At 45.8% G+C, this 19,778-nt stretch overlaps 1 protein-coding gene across 3 annotated transcripts in view; it reads right to left on the bottom strand.

The window, feature by feature from the left end:
- Nucleotides 1–17,794, bottom strand: part of PRKAR1B (protein kinase cAMP-dependent type I regulatory subunit beta) — an 88,168-nt gene extending 70,374 nt beyond the window's left edge. The window contains exons 1-4 of one of the 3 annotated variants that reach the window (XM_071815049.1): nt 17,722–17,794; nt 16,586–16,789; nt 7,722–7,892; nt 5,124–5,215 (exon numbers count right to left, since the gene is read on the bottom strand). In XM_071815049.1, coding sequence (XP_071671150.1) covers nt 5,124–5,215; nt 7,722–7,892; nt 16,586–16,762 — 440 coding nt within the window. In that variant the 5' untranslated portion in view covers nt 16,763–16,789; nt 17,722–17,794. The other 2 variants (XM_065850715.2, XM_065850714.2) reach the window with 2 other exon arrangements.
- Between the last annotated feature and the right edge of the window lie 1,984 nt (nt 17,795–19,778).

Genomic DNA, 19,778 nt, shown 5'->3' with positions numbered 1-19,778 from the left:
AAAATCAAAACATATACAGAAAGAACATACTGGTTTCTCGCTACTGAGGATCCAAGAACTGCAAAAATAGTGCTAAGGCACCTCTCCCATCCACACAAAGAACAAACTAAACTGTGTTCGAAGAGACCTGCCAAACCTGTTCTTAACAATTAGAGATTCTGCAATCTCCCTAAGTAGCCTTACCGCTAGAAATCGTTACCACGCGTCTAGTTTACATCCATCTTGTACGATTTAGGCCTAATTCTGATGGTTTGTGTTCAGGGGTTTCAGGTACATGGTGACTCACGTCCTCTGTGACAGCCCTTAATACATTTTAAGAACACGATGGTGTCTCGATGCTGAGAAGTTGCATTTTGGACACTAATGTCTTTCAAACAGCGGATGTTTGTCCCTATAGGGCCCCACTTTGCCACCAACCACGGCTACAGAACTGCCCGAGCTGCAGAACATGGGTTACATGTTGGCCTCATCAAGCATAGGAAATTAAAAATGTCCTTTATTCTCATACTTTTGCTATGCAGGCGACACACAGGAGTAAATGGAACACTGTATGCTGCAGCAGTTTGATCTACTGTTTAGTTCATTTGCTGTTGGTTTGTGCCTTTGTAAGAGATCAATATCTTAGTAAATCCATTAAATACAATTTCCTGACTCATTTCCAAAGCAGTTTCACACCACTATACTGTTCAAACAAACCGATTTATTATTAATCCAAGTAATAAGGTACACAGTATTCTGAAAGCTGTTGCAGGCATTACAGCTGCCTGTACATTAGCAATAAAGAATAAACGCTTGTAAACATTATGATATTAGCTCAACTGTCAATAATGGAGTCTGGAAGTGCATGTTTAATATTTATTCACTCTCTTTACTCCTTGACCAACAAGCTTTACAAAGCTTTAATGTAGCATTTACATACAGATATGGTGAACATTTAACCACTTCTTGATGTGGTCAGGAGGCCACCAAGGTTCTGATGAGGGACAGACGGACGTGGCTCCGACGCCCAGCAGAGCGGGCGGGCACTGCTGACACCCTGCACCAGAATGACCCTCCTGCTGCTCTCAGTCCCGCTGTCCTACCCACGGGCTGCGCTTCACTTCTGTCTCCTTCTCCTCCTGGACAATCATCTGCTTTGGGTTCAGCTTCATTCCCAGAGCAGGTCCCCTCTGAGCCTTCTCTGTGTCTCCCTCTCGGTGGTCGCTCCCGTCAAGCAGAGACAGAACATCCTGTCAACGACATGATGAAAAGATATCCTTTATTTTTATCCACAGAAGGAAAATGAACAATCTCTTCCTTTTTTTTTCCCCCTTTACTATTCAACAACGTGGCCGAGCCAAGGGGGTGTACTTCTGCTCCAGTGTTACGTGCTGAACTGATAAAAGTTCTTACTACTACATTGCCAGGTTAGAAGAGATTAGGACAACCAGACTAAGCCCTTGTCACCAATTTTGACTTTATGCACTATTTCACAACTAGGAAGCCTTAGAGGATGTTAATCTGCTGGAAATCCTAGAGTGGGAGAGGAAATAAAACGCTGCCAGGGTATGGGTGTAATTCTATCTTTGCAGAGCCAGAAATCATTCAGTGTCTGCTGAGTGAAGGAAACCGAAGCAGCGGAGAGGGCAGCAGCACCACGCGCCCCCCCGCCTCATCTCCCCCGGGGGCAAAACCCTCAGTGTCACCGGCCAAAAGAAAGGGGAACGTTTATGCAAACTCTTAATCGCCTTCAGAATGGATTTGAAGCATGGGATCAGTTGGAATCGGGAGGAATAAGGTCAGCAAGGAACTCTTTGATTCAGCCATTAGAATCTATAGCCCAAGCCACCTAATGCTTGAATGTTATTAAGTGTAACTTCCCACCAGCATTCTGGAGGGACATTACAAAGGCAGATGCACTTTCTGAAACATGCACTTCTGCAAAGCCTGTAATTTCATCTTTGAGTTCTTTTTATTAGGTATAAATGCCATAATCAAGGCTTTTTTTTCTCCTAGGACCTCCCCTTGGAATGAAGAGCAGAAAAACAAGAGGGCTTCTGCCCTCAGCTGACATCAAAGAGAAGCTGTTGCAAAGAACATCATCTGTAAAGAATAAGTTTATGTTCATAACGCAAAAATCCCTCACAGGTAATGCTGCCATTTCACTTTTCCCAGGTACAACGAAGGAGAGGGAGAACGACCCTTACCTGGCTGCAGATCCAGCTTCACCGACCAGCCCTGAACAGACTGCAGAGCACCTCCTCGTCCCTGTGGGCGCACAGCCTGCACAGTGCTGTCTCCATACCAGACGGGATCCTGTGCTGCAAGGAGCTCTTTCAACGCTGTCACACGAGCAGCTGTTCTGAAGGACTGTGGTGTGTCCGTGAGGCTTTGGTAGCAGCAGGTCACAGCAGACAGGCACAGCGCTGCTCATCGTGCAGTGACCGTAAGCTGTGGGTCTTCAGAGCATGCTCTACCTGGGAAACTGTCCTCTGGGTGGACATCTCCATAGCTTCTGCAGGATGTTTGCACAGCAGCATGAACTGTGCTCTTCCAAAACACCCTGCTGCCCTCAGCTTGCCTAACAACCTCCCCTGCTCACTTACTGCAGCCCTCTGAGCCGACTCTTCCGAGGGCTGTCGAGCGGAGTCACGAAGGAAGCGGAGCACAGAGGAAACACAGAACAAAGGGAAAACCCCCATGTGGACATAAGCCAGCCAAGATGTCATCATATGGGGTGGGGGAAAGCAGAGAGAAGTTAGAGCACGCGTGCCTGGGGACCTGTGGGGTGATACAACAGCACTACCAAAATCCAAGCTCAGCTACCCAGAAATTAAATACAACCCAACCACAAAGTAGATACACCCAGCCTGAGCAAAGTGAAATGGCTTTGCCACACATCCCAACCAGGGAGGCAAAGCCCATCAAAGCACACAAGATAACGCTACTCGGAGAAGACTGTAATTGAGTTCGGGTTCATAATGAGACAAGAAACAAAGGGAGGGACATGGACACACATTTGTGTACTTTCTGCAACTCACCAAGCTGTTTAGTTCACAACCCATCACCCCTTAACATCCTCTGTTCCCCACAGCTCCTACCTAACCTGCCTGTGTCTACTCCACAGACATTTTTAAGCTAGTCCGGCAGTTTTGTTAGACGTGCAATACTGTAATAAACAATCAAAATCAAACTACAGCTATTAAAACACAGAAATAAATTAATTTCGTGAAGCCCTGATGTTGTTTCAACTTTTTTACAACTATTTTCTCACCAATTCAAAAAAATGGGGGGTCATGAGTATGTGATACACCCATGTAAACTGGAGGGTTTGCTGCCAGCGAGCAGGTAACAGACCAGCTCCAGGCAAAGGAGGACGCATAGGAAATATACATCGGGTGCACAGTGCAGAATCACGACTAAAAAGCCACACATTCCTTATTTTGTGAATGAGAAGAACAGGTCTCTAACAGTTAAACACACATCTCCACTTCAGGTAACGGGCGTTTTGCCACTGGCTTTGAGAGAAACAAGAGCCTACTCCAGAGTTTAACCAAAGTGCTGTTGAAGCCAGTGGAACAGTCCCATGGGGAAGCAGTGGACGGCCACACCGCTCTGCAGAGCCGCACTGCTTTTATAATATTAGCAACACTTGAAATGAAAATGTTGGCAAAAGTTGCTCTTAACCAGCTCTACTTTTAGTACTGATGCAGTTAGTTTTGCTTTTATTACACTTTTCAGTCTAATATTACACCAGAGACTGTGCACATGTGTGTGTGCACGCCTGAGATAGATGGCAACGCTGTTTTAAGCATGGCGCGTGAAAAGACGCTCTCTAAAATAAGACTTGAACAAAACCATTTCAGACACCAGTGCAAAAGGTTCACCTTAACTTCAGCATTACTTGTCATGCAATTAATCATTCGTATGGAATATGTGACACATACAATATGCTACACACTGCCTTTATAAGTAAGAGTTTATGTCAGACATAAGGAACTTCACAGCTCTCAAGCAGCAAACGCAGCACAAGTCACGCACAGCAAACTAATGTAAGTATCTTTGAGAGGAGAAGAAAAAATCTAAGAGTCATCCAACATAAATGAGGAATTAAGCCCTGCTCATCCATCCTTCCCCACCTGAACACCTTCTACATCTCAGCAAATGGTCAACCATGAAATTAAATGAAACAATGACGCTGTCTTCACTATCAAAACTGCAAAATGCTCTTACAGTTACCAAGGTGTTCTCCCCGCCTGAGTATAGCTCTCTGCACTTGGCTCAGTGACAACCCATCGTGCTTTTACCACAACACCTCTTGAGCCTGTCAGCACACTTCTCAATTCTAGCTGTGTCTCCCAGTGCCTTAGCAGCCCTTCCCATCTTCAGGTCATCTGAAAATTCAGCACTCATACCCTATTCCACCAGTGAGGTGACAACAACGATGAAAAACAGACCAACCCTTCCCACACTTCAATGTACCTTTCCATTAGAATGATGGACCATTGATAACTGTTATTTGGATGGCGATCCAATCGGTTTTGCACAGATTCCATACACATTATTGTCAAAAACACCACTAGAAGTCAAGCTGCTTGCCCTCTGTTGAGCCTCCCCTAGCTACAAGACTTGCTACTCAGTTGCAGGAAGATATTTTCACGTTTTTCAAAGTCACATTGGCTTTACTGAACTCCTTGGTCTCTTTCAGGTGCTTACACGTCATTTGTTTGTTCCAGTTTTTCAAAGAACAAAACAATTAACCTGTAATTCTCTTTTACCTCTTTATAGACATTACGCCTTTTCCTTCCCACTCTTCCAGCACTTGACCTGTCTCCCTTGAGTTCCCAGACATAACTACAAATGCTTCTGACACTGCTTTAGCCAGTTTCTTAAGGAATTAAGTTCATCAGGCACAGCTGATTTGAAAATATTAAATAGGTCCGAACACATTCCAACTGTTTCTTGCCCTTTTTTAGCTTGTGATCTTATCCTCTGCCATAAAACCATAAGTGTGTGTCAGGGTGCATCCAGTAAGACTCAAATGCATCGGTGAGAGTAGTTCTGATCTCAGAGATAAAACTGAATATAATTTCTTGTCCTCAGGTCAAGCTACAGATTCCTTTAGATCATAAAGCACCTCATACCTTCGTTCATTGTCATCAAGATGAGCAAACAGCACGTTCTTGGAGATGGCCTTCGCCAGGGCAGTCATAGTTTTATAGTCCTTCGGAATAACCTGTAGAGAAAAGAATGAAGGGTAATTACACGACTGGTTGTATTTCTTTATAGATCTTGACATCTATAGAAAATGCCACTATTCAAGATAACGGATGCAATTTGATTTCAAACACTGAGAAATGTTTAGGCTGTAACATGAAGCCACCAAGAAAGTAATAAATCACAGTTTTGATAACGTGAGGGTAAGAATTTACGTTCCCAATATGACAACCAGAAAATAAATAGAAGATTTGGGATGAGTGGGGAGAAGGATAGCCATAAAATACTACAGTTAGCAGGTACTGGCAGCCGCGTAGTCTCCTTTTCAATCTCCTGGACTGAGGAAACAAAAGGCGCGAGGCAGAGACCGCAGTGGCTCTGCTGGGGCAGGGACACGGCAGCGTCTTCAGGTGTCACAGTGACCAGGCATCCGACTAAAATTGCATGTCAGGAAGAACCACTTGGCCATTTCTTACACCACGCTTCCAGGCAATCACTGAATTCCAGCCAATAGCCCTCTTTTCAGCAGGACTCTTACTCTGTTAGCTGGCGACGGCATGCTATGTCAGACGTGTTGACAAATACTGCTCTCTCTGGTGTGGGGAATGAAGCAACAGAGCAGCCTTCCGCAGATCCTCCCTGTGCTCCTCAGCACGGAGCGGTGCCAGGCGCTTGCTCAAACCACAGAGCTAAACCTCCTTTGATTTCCCCTCCGGTGACACAGCTCATGGCACTGCCTGTGGCACTAATCCTGCAGCCCGCCCCTCCCACGGATCCTTTACATTGGCTTATGACCCAAATGTGTTTCTATCCTACGCTGAATTCAAGCCAGCGGCTCTTCCTGGCTACTATGTGGAAACCCATCTGTCTGCAATAGTTGAACACAACCCTTGCCTTGCTTTTTACGCTTTCAAATTACTTTAATAATTTGTCCTTTCAGAGTCGCCCTTTGTTTCCGTATTCTAGAAACCTCTGTCACAAATGCATCCATGGGCTTCACCAGGGGATTTATTTGCTGATGGCAGAAGACAAAGCACTGACACCAACCCTCCCAGTGCTAGTTCTACATTCCCTGCAGCATCTGTAGCCTGATGAGAAACCATCCCCCAAATTATTATTATTTATGCCCAGTCAGTTCCAAATAAATTAAAATCATAACAGCCCTAGTCATAGAACACACAGAATATGATCAGTGCTGCTTCTTGTGGCTCCTGCCTACCCATGCTACTGTCAGGGCTTATTGGCATCGCTGCTGAAAGAGGAAGAAAACAGAGTTAACCCCAGGATCCATCATAAACATCAAAGAATTACTCAGGGGTGTGGGAAGGAATATTTCCTTTGGTTTCCAGAAGAGTCAGATGGAGCCCATATTAAGCGGAGACAAATGTGATCTTTGTGGAAGTTTTTAAGGGGGATATTGCAAACTGCACAGACAAAAGGACTTGGAAGTGGCTTTTAAAATATCATGCACATTTTTTCGCAGGGCAGTGCATTAATAGCTGGACCACAGCGGTGTTAAAATTCACCGTATACTTGCAAGCATTATTTAACTGCCACAAGAAAACTCTTCCATACTTGTTTTCAGGATGAGAAACTGTCTTAATTCTTTCTTGGGAAAGAAATCCCCAGAGCAGCCGGAGAGTTTGTATCGTGAGCAGATGACAACAGCACATCTGACTGCAGAGGCACAAAGTATTCTGCCAAAAACCAGTGACTGACAAAGTGTATTCCCATAAAGAACAAGCTCTTTGGGTTCGAGCCACTCCAGGCATGCACAAAATCACATCAGTAGCATTGTCAACCTTCTGAAATGCATTTGTAGTCTAGCTCCCTAAACTAACATGGCATACACTATTGTCATGTCTGTCTTTTAATAACCTTTGAAGGCTTTGGCCAGTTTACAAAAAAATGCGGAGTTATTAAGAGATACCAAAGATATAACATCGTTAGATATTGCTGTGAAAAGGGCACCTAAAAAAAATAAGCTCAAATTAGTGCTCCTACTGAAGAAATGACCTAATTTAGGATTGGCATTTCTTCAAAGACAATGTCACATAAAATTGCCCAAGTACGGTCAACAGAATTCTGAAAACCAAAGTGGTACCAAACCAACGTGAGCCTGAACCTCAGTGACGTAGGTTGGAAGAAAACTTGAACTAGAAGTGACCTTTGGGAAAATAAGCAGAAAACACAGCAAGAGAAAAGGCTGCTTCCCAAAACTGCGAGGCTCTGACACAACTCAGAAGCTGTCAATATCAAGAAAATGGCTGAGAATGACCCACCCTGTTAACGGGGGAAACAGAGCAGCAGCACATCTCAGAAAGGGGGAGAACAGAGAATGCTGAAGCAACATTGATGGGGAAGGTGCTTAGTCAAGGAGGCAGCAAAACAACTTGAGCATGAAGATGGTCAGGCTGCGCACATGCTGCACAAGGACACCATCCTACGGGCTAACCCATGAATTCAAATTGTGAGTTGCTCAGCTGTCCTGCACATCTCAGAATCGATGGACGGCGACGCGTTACCTTTCTGACATAAGAAACGGCGTCCTCCTCCGTGTACACCTCTGCGCTGACGCCGCCCCTCCTGCGCCGGGCTTTCACCACCGGGTTGGGAGGAGGAGGGGAAATCTCATCGTCGTGAGAGTCGGACTGGGAACTGGATTTCTGCCGCGCCAGGATTTGCTTGCATTCCTCCTGCAAGGCAAAAAGAGACAATGAAACATCTCTTACCCATGTAGCTAACGGGATACACTTCACTCTTATTTTCCAACTCTCAGCAACCCCTTCCTTTCTACATTTACACAACTGTCAATCTACACATGTCCACTGCTGAAATGTCACGTGAGCAGCGTGAAGGGTGATGTTAACTACAATATGTGTACAGATATCGTCACTCCATTACTTGACCTGCTCAATTCTTTCTTACACAGAATGGAAACCAATGTATCATAAACTGCAGACATCTCTGCAGTTGCTCATGGCTAAAAGAAAAGCAAAAGAACAAGCCTTGCTACTTGGGAGAAGAGACCAACCCCCTCCATGCTCCAACCCGGCCTCCGTCTTACACAATTGATTTCCAAGGAGACTCTCCCAGCAGAGCCAAGCGTGGATCCAGAGGAGGAGGGAGGATCTGCGAGCACCAGCCACGTGGCAGGTGCCCAACATAACCAGTTGGTCTCATGGAGAGAGGAAATGAGTTATCGTTAACTCATCAGGTACGACACCAGAAAACAGCGGCACAGAAAACTGGCTCAAGTTCACCATTTCTAAGCTTGCAAGAAAAACAGATGATTAAGGTATGTTTTGCCACTGATGTTTACAAATGTCTGACAAATCCAGTCGTGCCACTTGTCTTTTCTGGTCTTATTCCAGTTTCTTTCCTCACCATAACTGACATTGCCCCGCTCATTAACCTAAGGAGCCTTTGACACCAATCTCTGATGTGTTATTGCTATTTGAAATAAATAACTAAATAGTATTTCCCATGCTGCAGAATCCAAAGCAACAAGCCGCACATTCTTGTTTTGATTAAGGGACTACTGAAATATTTAAGAGACGAGCAAAGAGATAAAATGCAGAGGGCTGGCTAAAGATTGAGCTCTGGAAGGTCCTGACCTGCCTCCAAAAGTGCCGCGTTCCTCCCAGACTGGGACTGTTTAAAACCGGGATCAGAGCAGCGCAGCTCCTGGGCTGCAGCACGGCTGAGCTGGCGGCTGCAACGAAACCTGACAAAACCCTGAGTTCACGTGCCTTAAATCCTTCCTGCAACTTCTTCATTTCCAATTCAAATTTCAAATAGCAGCACTGGACATGTAAAAAATGACTCAGCTACATTTCCTATTGTGCAAGAACTGCAAGTCCTATTCAGCATTCTCATAAACTTCTTCCCCACATGCGATTCCTCTCCAACTGCCTCTAGCTCCCTTAATTACAGTTATGCACTTATAGAAATACAAATATTTAACATAAAAGTATGTGTGCTACATATTAGCATTATACTTAATACCTAGTCATCAAAACCAAAGCTATGACTGAAGAATTCCAAATAATATTACTGGCTATTGCAGCTTATGTACCTCTTTAATAGTGATAACGTTCTCTGGTTATATTAAAGAAACACAACCAAATGCACCTTGTTCAAAAGCTTCACCTTTCTGGACATTAAGCAGAAAGTATACTAACAGGTAACTACAACAAGCAGCCAGGTAACTATTTAATGGTATGCAGCACTTCCACTGTTCTTTTTATAGACAGTATATTTACCAATAGACAAGAGCAGGAGTCGGTCCCATTTGAATATCAAATATACACTTATTTTTCAGCACACATTGTAGAAAAGGCACTTCCAAGGAACTAATAAATAACATCTCCTCTGCCCCAGCACTGATTTATACAAGAAAGCAAGCTCAGCGAGGTAAAATGAATATCACAAAGCATGCTCTTAAACCCAAATACCTTTTAAAGCCACAAAGATATTAAAGGATTATAAAAGTGAGTTACCATATGATTCATTTTAAAAGGAAGTCTCTTCGCTACAAACTCCTTTTATATAAACAGCAGATAGTTGACTGGCTGGCTTTTCCATATGCTGCTATTTGTAGTCTAGGTAGGATTTCCATTACTGACCTAGAGAGTGCCTTTTGAAAAGAAAAGCGTATGCTCTGTTCTGGGTTAAGCTTTCAAAAAGACATCTTCCTTATATCCTGGGGTAAAACCGCACAAACACAGCAAAGGCTTTAAAGGAGGAATGGACTGTCTGAAGAATAGTTCTTCAGACACAGCTTGATGTGAACGCTTGTGCAGAACTCACTTTCAAGTAAACACCTCACCATCTTTTGTTGTCATGACAACAAGCGATCGCACTCCCCAGTCGGATGGCAGAGATAATTCACAATCACATTGCCCAATTATGTCCACCTTAAAATGAGAAAACGCATGGAAGACACAACTGCAGAACAGCGCAACTGCCTTTGAGCAACGCGCCCCAGGGAGCACCTTGTTCTTCCCTTCACACCACTATCTGCACTGGCTTCGGTGGAGACGCTCCTGACTTGTAGGACACGTAGGGCCTGGTCCAGTTGTCCAAAGGCCAGTGCTCTGTTGGGTGACCTTGCTCGGCTTGACATCGCATGTCATTTAGTCTTAAACAGCAGTGGGGACCACGTGTGCACCGCTGAATGAAGCCTCCAGTGTCACTGCCACAGTCCAATGCAATGATATATCAACACCCCCCAAATCTACAAACCAATATTGCTGTGTAACCGTAACACCCTATTTCATATATACATAATCTAATCCTACTTCTATTGAAACTATGCTGTAAGTGTCAAAAACCTAACAAAAGTTGTGAACAAAGGTCTTTCCTGGGATATCTGGAGGAGTGGGATGGTGAAGCTAGAATACCATCACTGACTTCAGTGATAATAAACTGGAAATGAAAGAAAATATACCATCGTTGCCTCAAATTAAAAGAAAGAAGAGCCAATGAATACAACTGCAGTGACCCACTTATCTTTTGAATGTTCACCTTCGGCTAAGACATCTGTGCTACAAGAGGCTGAGGTAGAAAACACAGGAATTCAGCACCCCGTCCTCAGCGTATGGGGTCACCGCCTTTCCTGATTAGTGCTTCCACGAGTCTGTAATGAGTTTAAACACTGCAGGTGAAGCAGCCACAATGCCGAGACAGTTTTGAGGTTTCCCGTCCCCTCAGAGCACTAAGAGCACGCACGCTTCCTGACCCAGAGACGTTCTCCAGCAGCCAGAGCATCTCCAACCAGAATTCGCCTCCAGCACCTCCCCTCCCGCTCTCTCCTTCCAGGCTTTGTCACCGCCCGAAACTCAGGTGTTCCAGTTGCAGGAAGGACAGCAGCTCAGAGGCTCCAAATCACAGTGCAGCTTTACCACAACATTCCAAGGAGACTTTTAAAAGCAGGTCAGCCGTTCAGTATCACTGCTCACTACCTCTGCTCTTCCTCCTACAATTTATTCATTGCATTCAAAAGCAACAACACAAAGTACACTCTCAATGAAATATTTTGTCTTCTTATTTTTTCCTCAGGCTCACTCAAAGTTTTTGAATTGACAGACCTGGAATCCGCTTTCTATTTATCCACGGAAAATGTGCAGGGCACTTCACGTGCACATAACTAATGTGTCTTTGCACTCGAACTGACCCAGAGGAGATGCTCTCAATACAGGAAGGTTTCTAACACCGCCCCATCACTCCTGGAGGCTGACACAATGATTTATAGCAACTAATAAAAGCCCAAGGCGAAGCACTCTGCTTGTTGGCAGTGCAGGACTGACTGATGCCATTGCTGAAAGTTGGAGGAATCTGGGAGGTCTTAATGTCCTTTCCAGTCCTGTCTTTGTCACACTGCACAACTCTACTATTTGGATGACTGTCCAGCCTTGTAATCAAAGACTTCTCACACATTCCGAGCCACGGTTCCACTGCCTTCCCAACATGAAACGCCACCTCCTCTTCTACAGCATCACTAAGAAATATCTTTAACATCCACCCATCCTGCTAACATATTTATTCACTCTGCAGTTATCTGCTGGGTTGATCAGTTCATTCCCAATTTCCAATCTAGGCAAAATTCTCCTGCCAAAAATGTGCCCGCTCTTGTTCCACCCTGACTGCATTGCTGGCCTCGCTGTGTCCCTTTCCCGGCGTCCTTTTACCTCCTGCAACACGTTATAATCAACGCTTCCTGTCTTGCAGCATTTCAACCCACCACCATCTCTCCCCTACTCTCTTACATACGCCTCACCGAGAAATAAGAGAGGTTATGTTACGAAACACAGACCATATTTTTGGTACTTAAAAGCTTGTATAATCAAAGAGAACCATAGCCAACACTTCTGGTTTTTAAAACAGATAGTTGATAAAGGAGGTTATCAACAAAGAGGCAATCAAGAATGCCATTTTGCTCCTTAAAATACTTGTGTTGTGTAGGCCCACTTAACATTTAGAAGCATACTGATAGCCTTAAACCAAACGTGCTGCTGACGGCAAGGATGGGTTATTCAAAATCTTGTATTCCCTCGGTCACTTCAGAGTGGAAATGCTCCCTAAGACATCTCTACATTTTCCACTCTTCAAGAAAACTCTACTGAATTTATTCTCTCTTCTAGGAAATTATCTGATGTTAATACAAATACAAAAATATGTGTGCTGGGCTGCCCACCTTAAGTAGGCACCCAATTTTTTTCTCTCTTTTATCCTCCTCTCTTACATGTGCATTTCCCTTTTGAAACCCAAAACAACCTCTGTGTGCTTCAAGTGCCTTCATTGGAACAGGGGTACTAAGGCTGGATAGCAACTTGAACTGCACTCTTTGGCAAGAGTCCGTGTGTTCCCTTTAACCCTTTGGTGGGATGCTCAGAACTCATTTAGTATTTTTTTCTTCACAATTTGCCAAAAAATCCCAACTAAAATAATTATGGACGTGTTTTCCTGATGGAGCTGGCGGGCTGAGTGCCGGGAGCTGCGTAACCTCGACAGCTTGAGCTCACCCAGCTGCCAGGGTGCAGCTCCAACGCGGCTGCCGAGCCGGCAACCACGGAGCGCTCAATCCATTAATCCATTCCCCTGCCCAGCATTGCCAAATCTGAGGTCCTTTTCTGAATCAAAACAAGGGCAAATCCCAAATAATCTCAAATCAGCCACAAAAAATGTAGTTCTCCACCCAGTCTTATTGGTGTCCAGTTGGATAGTCTCAGCCCCTCACCCTGCGTGCCTAATTCAAATGAAGGTCTGCAGCATTAAAAAGGTTTTTAACAATAAGGAGGCATCCTTTCCTGCACTTAGGAGAATATTGATGAGAAACTACTGGAAAACTAACCTGAAGAACAAAATCAAGGTTCATCTTCATAGCGGAAAGCTGGTTTGATTTGTATCATTTTTTACACAGTCTTTTTCCTTGCTCTCATTCCTATTCGATATGCCCCTCAGCTTAACATAACTACCGTGGGAAGACAGACTCTGTGCCTTAAGTCACCTCCTACAACTGAAAGAGAATAAAAGGAACGATTTTGAAGATAATTCAATGCCTTTGAGAAAAGCTCCTGCCCCACCTTGGCTGAGCAATCAGCAGCAATGGAAAGGGTCAGCAGCTGCCAGAGCGCTCCATCCCATGCTCTGACAGTTGAAAACAGAAGAGTGAGGAGGAATCACAGAAGCGCAGCTCAAAATCCTCCCATCCCTGAATGTGGAGCTCTGCTTCATCTGGGATGAGTTGCTATGCAGTCCTAACGGCCTCTCAGAAGACGGGTGAGGGATTCGCTGAGCTGCAGACGAGCAGGGGGCAGGTACGCAGCCAGTTCTGCACCCAAGGGCTCCAACACAGACAGGGTTAAGCCTGAACAAACTCTTTTTCAAAAACCAGTTAGCAAAATCAGGCTTAAGGGCCCCTACGTATGTTTGGGAGCCTATAAAAGGCTGCAGTCAGCTGGGGGCAAATATGTGTATGTACCTGTTCCCAGCTATAAATGTCCATCAGTTTCAAGAGCTTTCCCAAAGTCCATCGTGATGGAGTGAAATCTGCCACCAGACAGCACCTGACCCGGTCCCATTGTGAACTGAAATGTGGCAAGGTATTTCATCCATGTTTAAAGCCACCTATGAACCTGCTTCTTTAAAGCCACTTAGATGCTTAAAGATTAACATGGATTAAGTATCCCGATCAATGTAAAACATGATAGCTTGAGATGTGAAACAAGGATGACACCAAACACACCTCCCTTCTCATTCCACCACTGCGCTCCACCTTTCTCTAGTTTCTGACCTCGAGACTGGGAAAGCTGCTCACACTTGCGGACTCACAAAGCAAGCAGGGAGCTCAGCACCACTCTAACATGTTCTGCACAAGCTTGTAAGAGCACAGCTTCACTTGCAGCTGATTTGACTTCTTAGGAAAACAACTCCACTCTTATCCCTTCATCCTCCACCTTTCCCTAAACCTCCTGAGTTTGGCAAAGCTGCCTGAGGGGTCTTACAAATCCACCTGTCCCAAGAAAACCCCTCCCAGGTTATCTTAAAGGAAGAAGTTATACTTAGCATATTCACTAAAAAGAATGAAGGCCATTGTCTTGGCCAGGCTCTGGTGGAAGTCATTGATTGAAAAATCTGTTGTGACAAAATGTAAGTACTAGGAGAGACGGTTATTGCAGAAGAAAAGCCTGATGCTCAAATTTTGATGCTCAAATACCTTCGGTCCTGAAAGTCTTTATGATAAATAAATACACTGTATTTTACTAGCAGTGAATGAATTTGTAGTTTACTACACACTTTCTTTTCGGTACTAGTTTACAGCAAACCTGTCACACAAATGCCTCTGTTTTTCTGGTCGGGTCTGTGTGCGATGCTGTCTCATATCACCAGGTGGAGCTACACAGATAATCTCATTTTGCTCCATTTAATTACAATAGGTAGGGCCCAGGTTTTTCTAAAACTCTCTTTTCGGATGGTACCTTAAGACACACAGCATTAGCCTGTGTCCATAAAACCACTGCCAGTCCACAGCAATCCCAGTGAGCAAGTTCAGCACGTGCAAGACAGTATTTATAGTGTGCACCAGCAACACAAGGGACCAGGAGGGAGCCCAGGTCCACAAGGTACCTGCAAAAAACACCCGGCTCAGCCAGCAAAGGCTGTTCTGAAACAGTCTCAGTATGGCTGAAAATACAAAGCTTTGCCTATAACTTCTTAGTAATAAACTTCTTTACATAAAACAAGAACTGAAGATAAAAGATGGGTTCCCTGGGTTTTTTCTGCTCTGCTTCCTTTGGTCCTCAAGTAAACAGGACCCCAACCAACACCACCAAGTTCTATACAGTGACAGGGAAATGTAAAACAAATTATTCAAAAGACAACATTACATCATTTTAAAAATCTCAGGTATCTGAACTGTTTTCAACTGTCTTCTGTGCTCAACGGAATGTTGGAGATTTTACGCAGTACCTGCTAATGTCATCAGAGTAGATGCCACCTGCAAGTTGGTAGCTCACGGCATCTGAAAACCGATGTGCAAACTTCCCAGTATAGAAACCTGGCTGATTCCTAGCAATTACTGACGTCTCAAGCAGGCCCTGCCAGTACTACATGAACAGAAAAATATCTATTAAAGTTCTCCTACAAATATTTTCAGATTTATGGTTTTTTATATTGTACTTGCTACAAGTAAGATGCAAACTTAAAAAGGCATCAGGTGGCTCTTTTAACCTTGGCACTTCTCCAGCTGAAAATCACTGCGGAATCGAACCTCAAACCTCAGTCTCCAGCACTTTATTCCTAAGTATTTACTCAAGTTCTCACTCTGCAGCCCTCTCAGGCCATGTCTGCCCTGTGAAATGAAAAATGGCCCAGCTATGGACCTGAGTACAAGCCCAATACAGCCCACATCCCTCATCCTGATGCCATCAGAAGGCAAAAAGTAGTTATGATCTGGTCTGATCCTGAATATGATAATAAATCTTGATTTTTCTGGCTTGATTTTATAAGATGTAATTAAGAATTAGAAAATGAAATAACCTTTTTTTCCTCTTTTTAATTTGCCGCTGAGCAAGCTGCAGCGCATTGGTGTGGATGGAGGTCTACGCTTTCCATAAGATCCTTTTCCAACCACTTGAAAAATACCCCACAGTTCATCTCTAAACTGCCCACATGATTTCTGACAGATACACTGCCATTCTACTCCTCTCCTCCGTGGAACGTGTTGTCTATTTTAATGACTTTGGAAAATAACTCCAAAATACCACACTTTGGTGGAAAAACACATGACACTCTTTAGAAAATCGTGCTTAAACCCAAAGATTTTCACTCCTCTCCCTACACAGGACCAAAATTAAAGCAGCTAATAGCAAACGTGCCGTATCAGTGTATTGCTCATCCACATACAAAAATCTGTAACGGGCAATTGCTAAATTCACAACTCAATTAAAGATTCTTCAGAGTACCTATATATGACAAATATCTTATAAAAACAGGCTAAAAGTTATTGAAATCATGCAACACTGGAAAAAACAGGGAAAAGCATGTTCTGCTCTTACAGACAGGTTCTTCCCATAGATGAAACTTCAGGACAGCATTCATCATCACACAAAGCATGCTCATAATTCTTTGGGTCATTTTTAACAAGTGCAGTTGGATGAGAAATTATAATCTTGGTGTTACGCACAAAAATTCGATACAATAGCCAATATTATAGTAGGCATCAGCAAATAAAGGGTTGGGGTTTTTCTTCTAATAGCCTGGTTTTTAATGGTGGCCTGATAATTTAAAATTTAAAAGGAAAAATGTACCAAAATATTTGAAACTTTCAAATCCACCTTTTTCAGTTTAAAAATGGAAAACTATAAGTCACCTGAAAATCACTGACCTTTTCTAATTTTTCAAAGTGTTCTCTGAGGAACTTCATGGGTCGATCTGGCTTTGCTATGCAAAGATTTACAATGCACTCTTTCAAAATCTGCTGGATGTTGTGCTTCTGAACGTAGAGTTCGCACCCCTTCAGGCTCTCGTCTTCTTCCACGCTGCAGGAAGAAGCAGCAGCCATCTTCAGGCTTGTAAACAGAAAACAGACCTAGGTAAGAAAATGGTGCAAGAAAGAGATAAGAGACAGTTCCCAAATCCCGTGTCAGAGAGATCTCAACGAGCAAAGACATTGTAATGTTGCCTATTCAAGAACTATTGATCCTGAACATTTTAATGATGTGGGGTTGTATGTGGAAACGCTGAGCTGTGTCATCTTTGTACAATCAAGACACAGAAAGAACATTTTAACTCCTAGACAACAGTCAGGCTTCGGAAATAACGGTGCAATTAATCACTCAAGGCCATGAGTTCCAAAGACAGCTATTAAATGACGGCGCAAAGCCTTGCCTTCCTATTCCCCTGGGGACTCTCTCCCCATCACCACAAACCCGGTTTTCTACAACAGAAGGATTTTGGGTCAATTTTAACATCCAACCTTTTTACAGGGAGCAGCCTTCCCGGTCCCGGGGGAGATGAGAAGGAGAGGGCTGAGCTGCGCAAAGGGGAAGTTTGGTAATTGGGAGAAAACAACCCCAAATCCCCCTTGGTTTCCCTCAGCGAGCATACAGCGCTGCTTTCCACACCACAACCGGCGCGGGCAGCTCTAGCGCGGGTCCCCAGCCAGCGCTGCCCGGGCCGCTGAACCCCGGGGCGGCGGGGAGCGGGTGCCGGCCCTGGGAGAGCACCAGGGAGGCGGCCCCGGGCCGGCCGGGCGACCCCGCGGCCCGAGGCGGCGCATCCCCCGGGCCCGGGCTGGCGGGTCGGCCCTTCCCGCGCCCACCGGGCTCCGCGCTGCTGGGGAGGGCCCGTAAATACCTGGGCGGCTGGAGCCGGCTGAGCGGCGGCGGCTTCTCTCTCGTTACCCGGCGGTGAAGGCGGAGGAAGGGGCTCCCCTGCCGGTATCCGCACTGCAGCCGCCGCCTCCTCCCCTCGGGGCCGCGGGGCGCCGCGGGGACCCTCCCCCCGATCCCCCCTCCGTACCCCGCCGCTCCCGCACGAAGGCTCCGGCCCCTCCGCCGCAGGAAGTCCCGCCGCCGTCACTCAGCGGCGGGCGCGGCCTCCCCGCCGCCTCCGCGGGAAAGGAGCCCCGGGGCCGGCCCGAGCGACCGGAGCGACCCGCACGGCCCGGCTGCCCCACACGGCCCCGCTGCCCCGCACGGCCCCGCTGCCCCGAACGGCCCCGCTGCCCCGCGCCGAGGACGGGTGGCCAGAAAGGGCAAGGGCCTGGCCACTGCGGGTGTCTCTCACCACATTGGACAGCCCTGGCCATGAAGGACAGATAGTTTGAGGCCTCTCATGACAAGAAAGACCGTGAGGTGCTGGAGTGAGTTCAGAGAAGGGAATGGAGCTGGGGAAGGGGCTGGAGGACCAGCCCTGTGAGGAGCGGCTGAGGGACCTGGGGCTGTTTAGCCTGGAGGAAAAGAGGCTGAGGGGAGACATTGTCACTCTCTACAAGGAAGATGTGCCAGGGAAGGTTCAGGTTGGACATGAGGAGAAGGTTCTTCACCCAGAGGTGCTGGACACTGAACAGGCTCCCAGGGAGGTGTCACGGCCCAACCTGACAGTGTTCAAGAGGAGACTGGACAACGTCCTCAGACACACGGGGTGACCTGTGGGGTGTCCTGCGCAGGGACAGCAGTTGGACTCCATGATCCTGTGGGTCCTTCCAACCCAGCACATTCTATGATTCTACAACAACCTGAGGTTGGAGCAAGTGGGAGTTGGTCTCTTCTCCCATGTAACAAGTGACAGGACGAGAAGAAATGGCCTCAAGTTGCACCAGGAGAGGTTTAGATTGGATACTGAGAAAAATTTCTTCATGGAAATGGTTGTCAGGCACTGGAGCAGGCTGCCCAGGGAAGCAGTTGAGTCTCCATCACTGGAGGTGCTTAGGGATGTGGTTTAGTAGTAGACTTGGCAATGTTAGGTTAACGGTTGGATTCCATGATCTTAAAGTTCTTTGCACACCTAAACAACTCTATGATTTTATGAAGTACAACAACCTGGTAACAAAGGAGAGGCTGGCCATGAAAGCTGGTCTGACCATGAAGGATGGACATGGCTACAAAGCATGTGCTGGCTTTGCAGGACAACAGCCCGACTGTGAAGGATGGGGCTGGCCAGGAAGGATGGCCTGGCCACATTGATCCACCAGGACACAACAGGTGTTCTGACCACGAAGGACGAGCTGCTGAGGCGAGGCAGGAGCGCAGTGGCCCCCGCGCTCTCTGGCACCTGTTGCATCCTACGGGGCTGGGCAGGGCAGCTTGTCAGCTCGGTCACTTGGGTGATTAAAGGGACGCCGTCGTACCCAGAGCATCGCTCTGCAGGGCTGGTGAGGAGCGTGGTCTCAGCTGGGACCGAGCCACAGCGCCTGTGCTGGGCCGGGTGCCAGCGCGCTGCCAGGAACGCTCTGACGGATGTTTGATGTCTCCTCTGTGCCCAGGGAATTCACACTCGCGGTCCCCACGGAATAAAGGGTGAATAAAGAGTTCAAAGCTTCACAGTCAAGCTACAAGCAGCATAACAAGAGGATAAACTCCTTGGTGGTAAATACTTTAAAACTCGTTGGTAAATATTTTAGAAGAATAATTTGAATTAGTTCTGTGGTTTACTGCTTTTTTAAATTAAGGAATGATTAGTCAAGAAAAAGACCCTGACGACCCTTTTGGTTTGATGTGTGTTGGCTGCAGTCACCAGAACAGCACACAAACCACTGTTGTGTAAAGCACATGTAAGTGCAATATGGAACCAGTATAAATATGCATTAACTGACACAAATGAACACTAAAAATATATAATGCTGTTACAGAAACCAGTGGTCACTGCAGTATTAATCCCTCCAGAGAAAAAAACAGAAGGGAAAAGCAATACAGGTAGCATGTGGAAGTTTCCACACAGTGACACGCTTATCCCAGCAGCTGGGCTGCTCTGTGGGGTCCGGTTTTTTCCCCTCAGACTTTCCACCATCTACAGCCACTCGTGTGTTTCTCTCGCGTTTGCATCTGTTTTTTTCCCCGTGTGATACAAATAACCGG

This window comes from Patagioenas fasciata, chromosome 15 (genome assembly GCF_037038585.1).
Source record: "Patagioenas fasciata isolate bPatFas1 chromosome 15, bPatFas1.hap1, whole genome shotgun sequence".
NCBI classification, from domain to species: domain Eukaryota; kingdom Metazoa; phylum Chordata; class Aves; order Columbiformes; family Columbidae; genus Patagioenas; species Patagioenas fasciata.
Note: the sequence above shows the minus strand (reverse complement) of the source record. Positions and strands in the feature narration are given on the sequence as shown.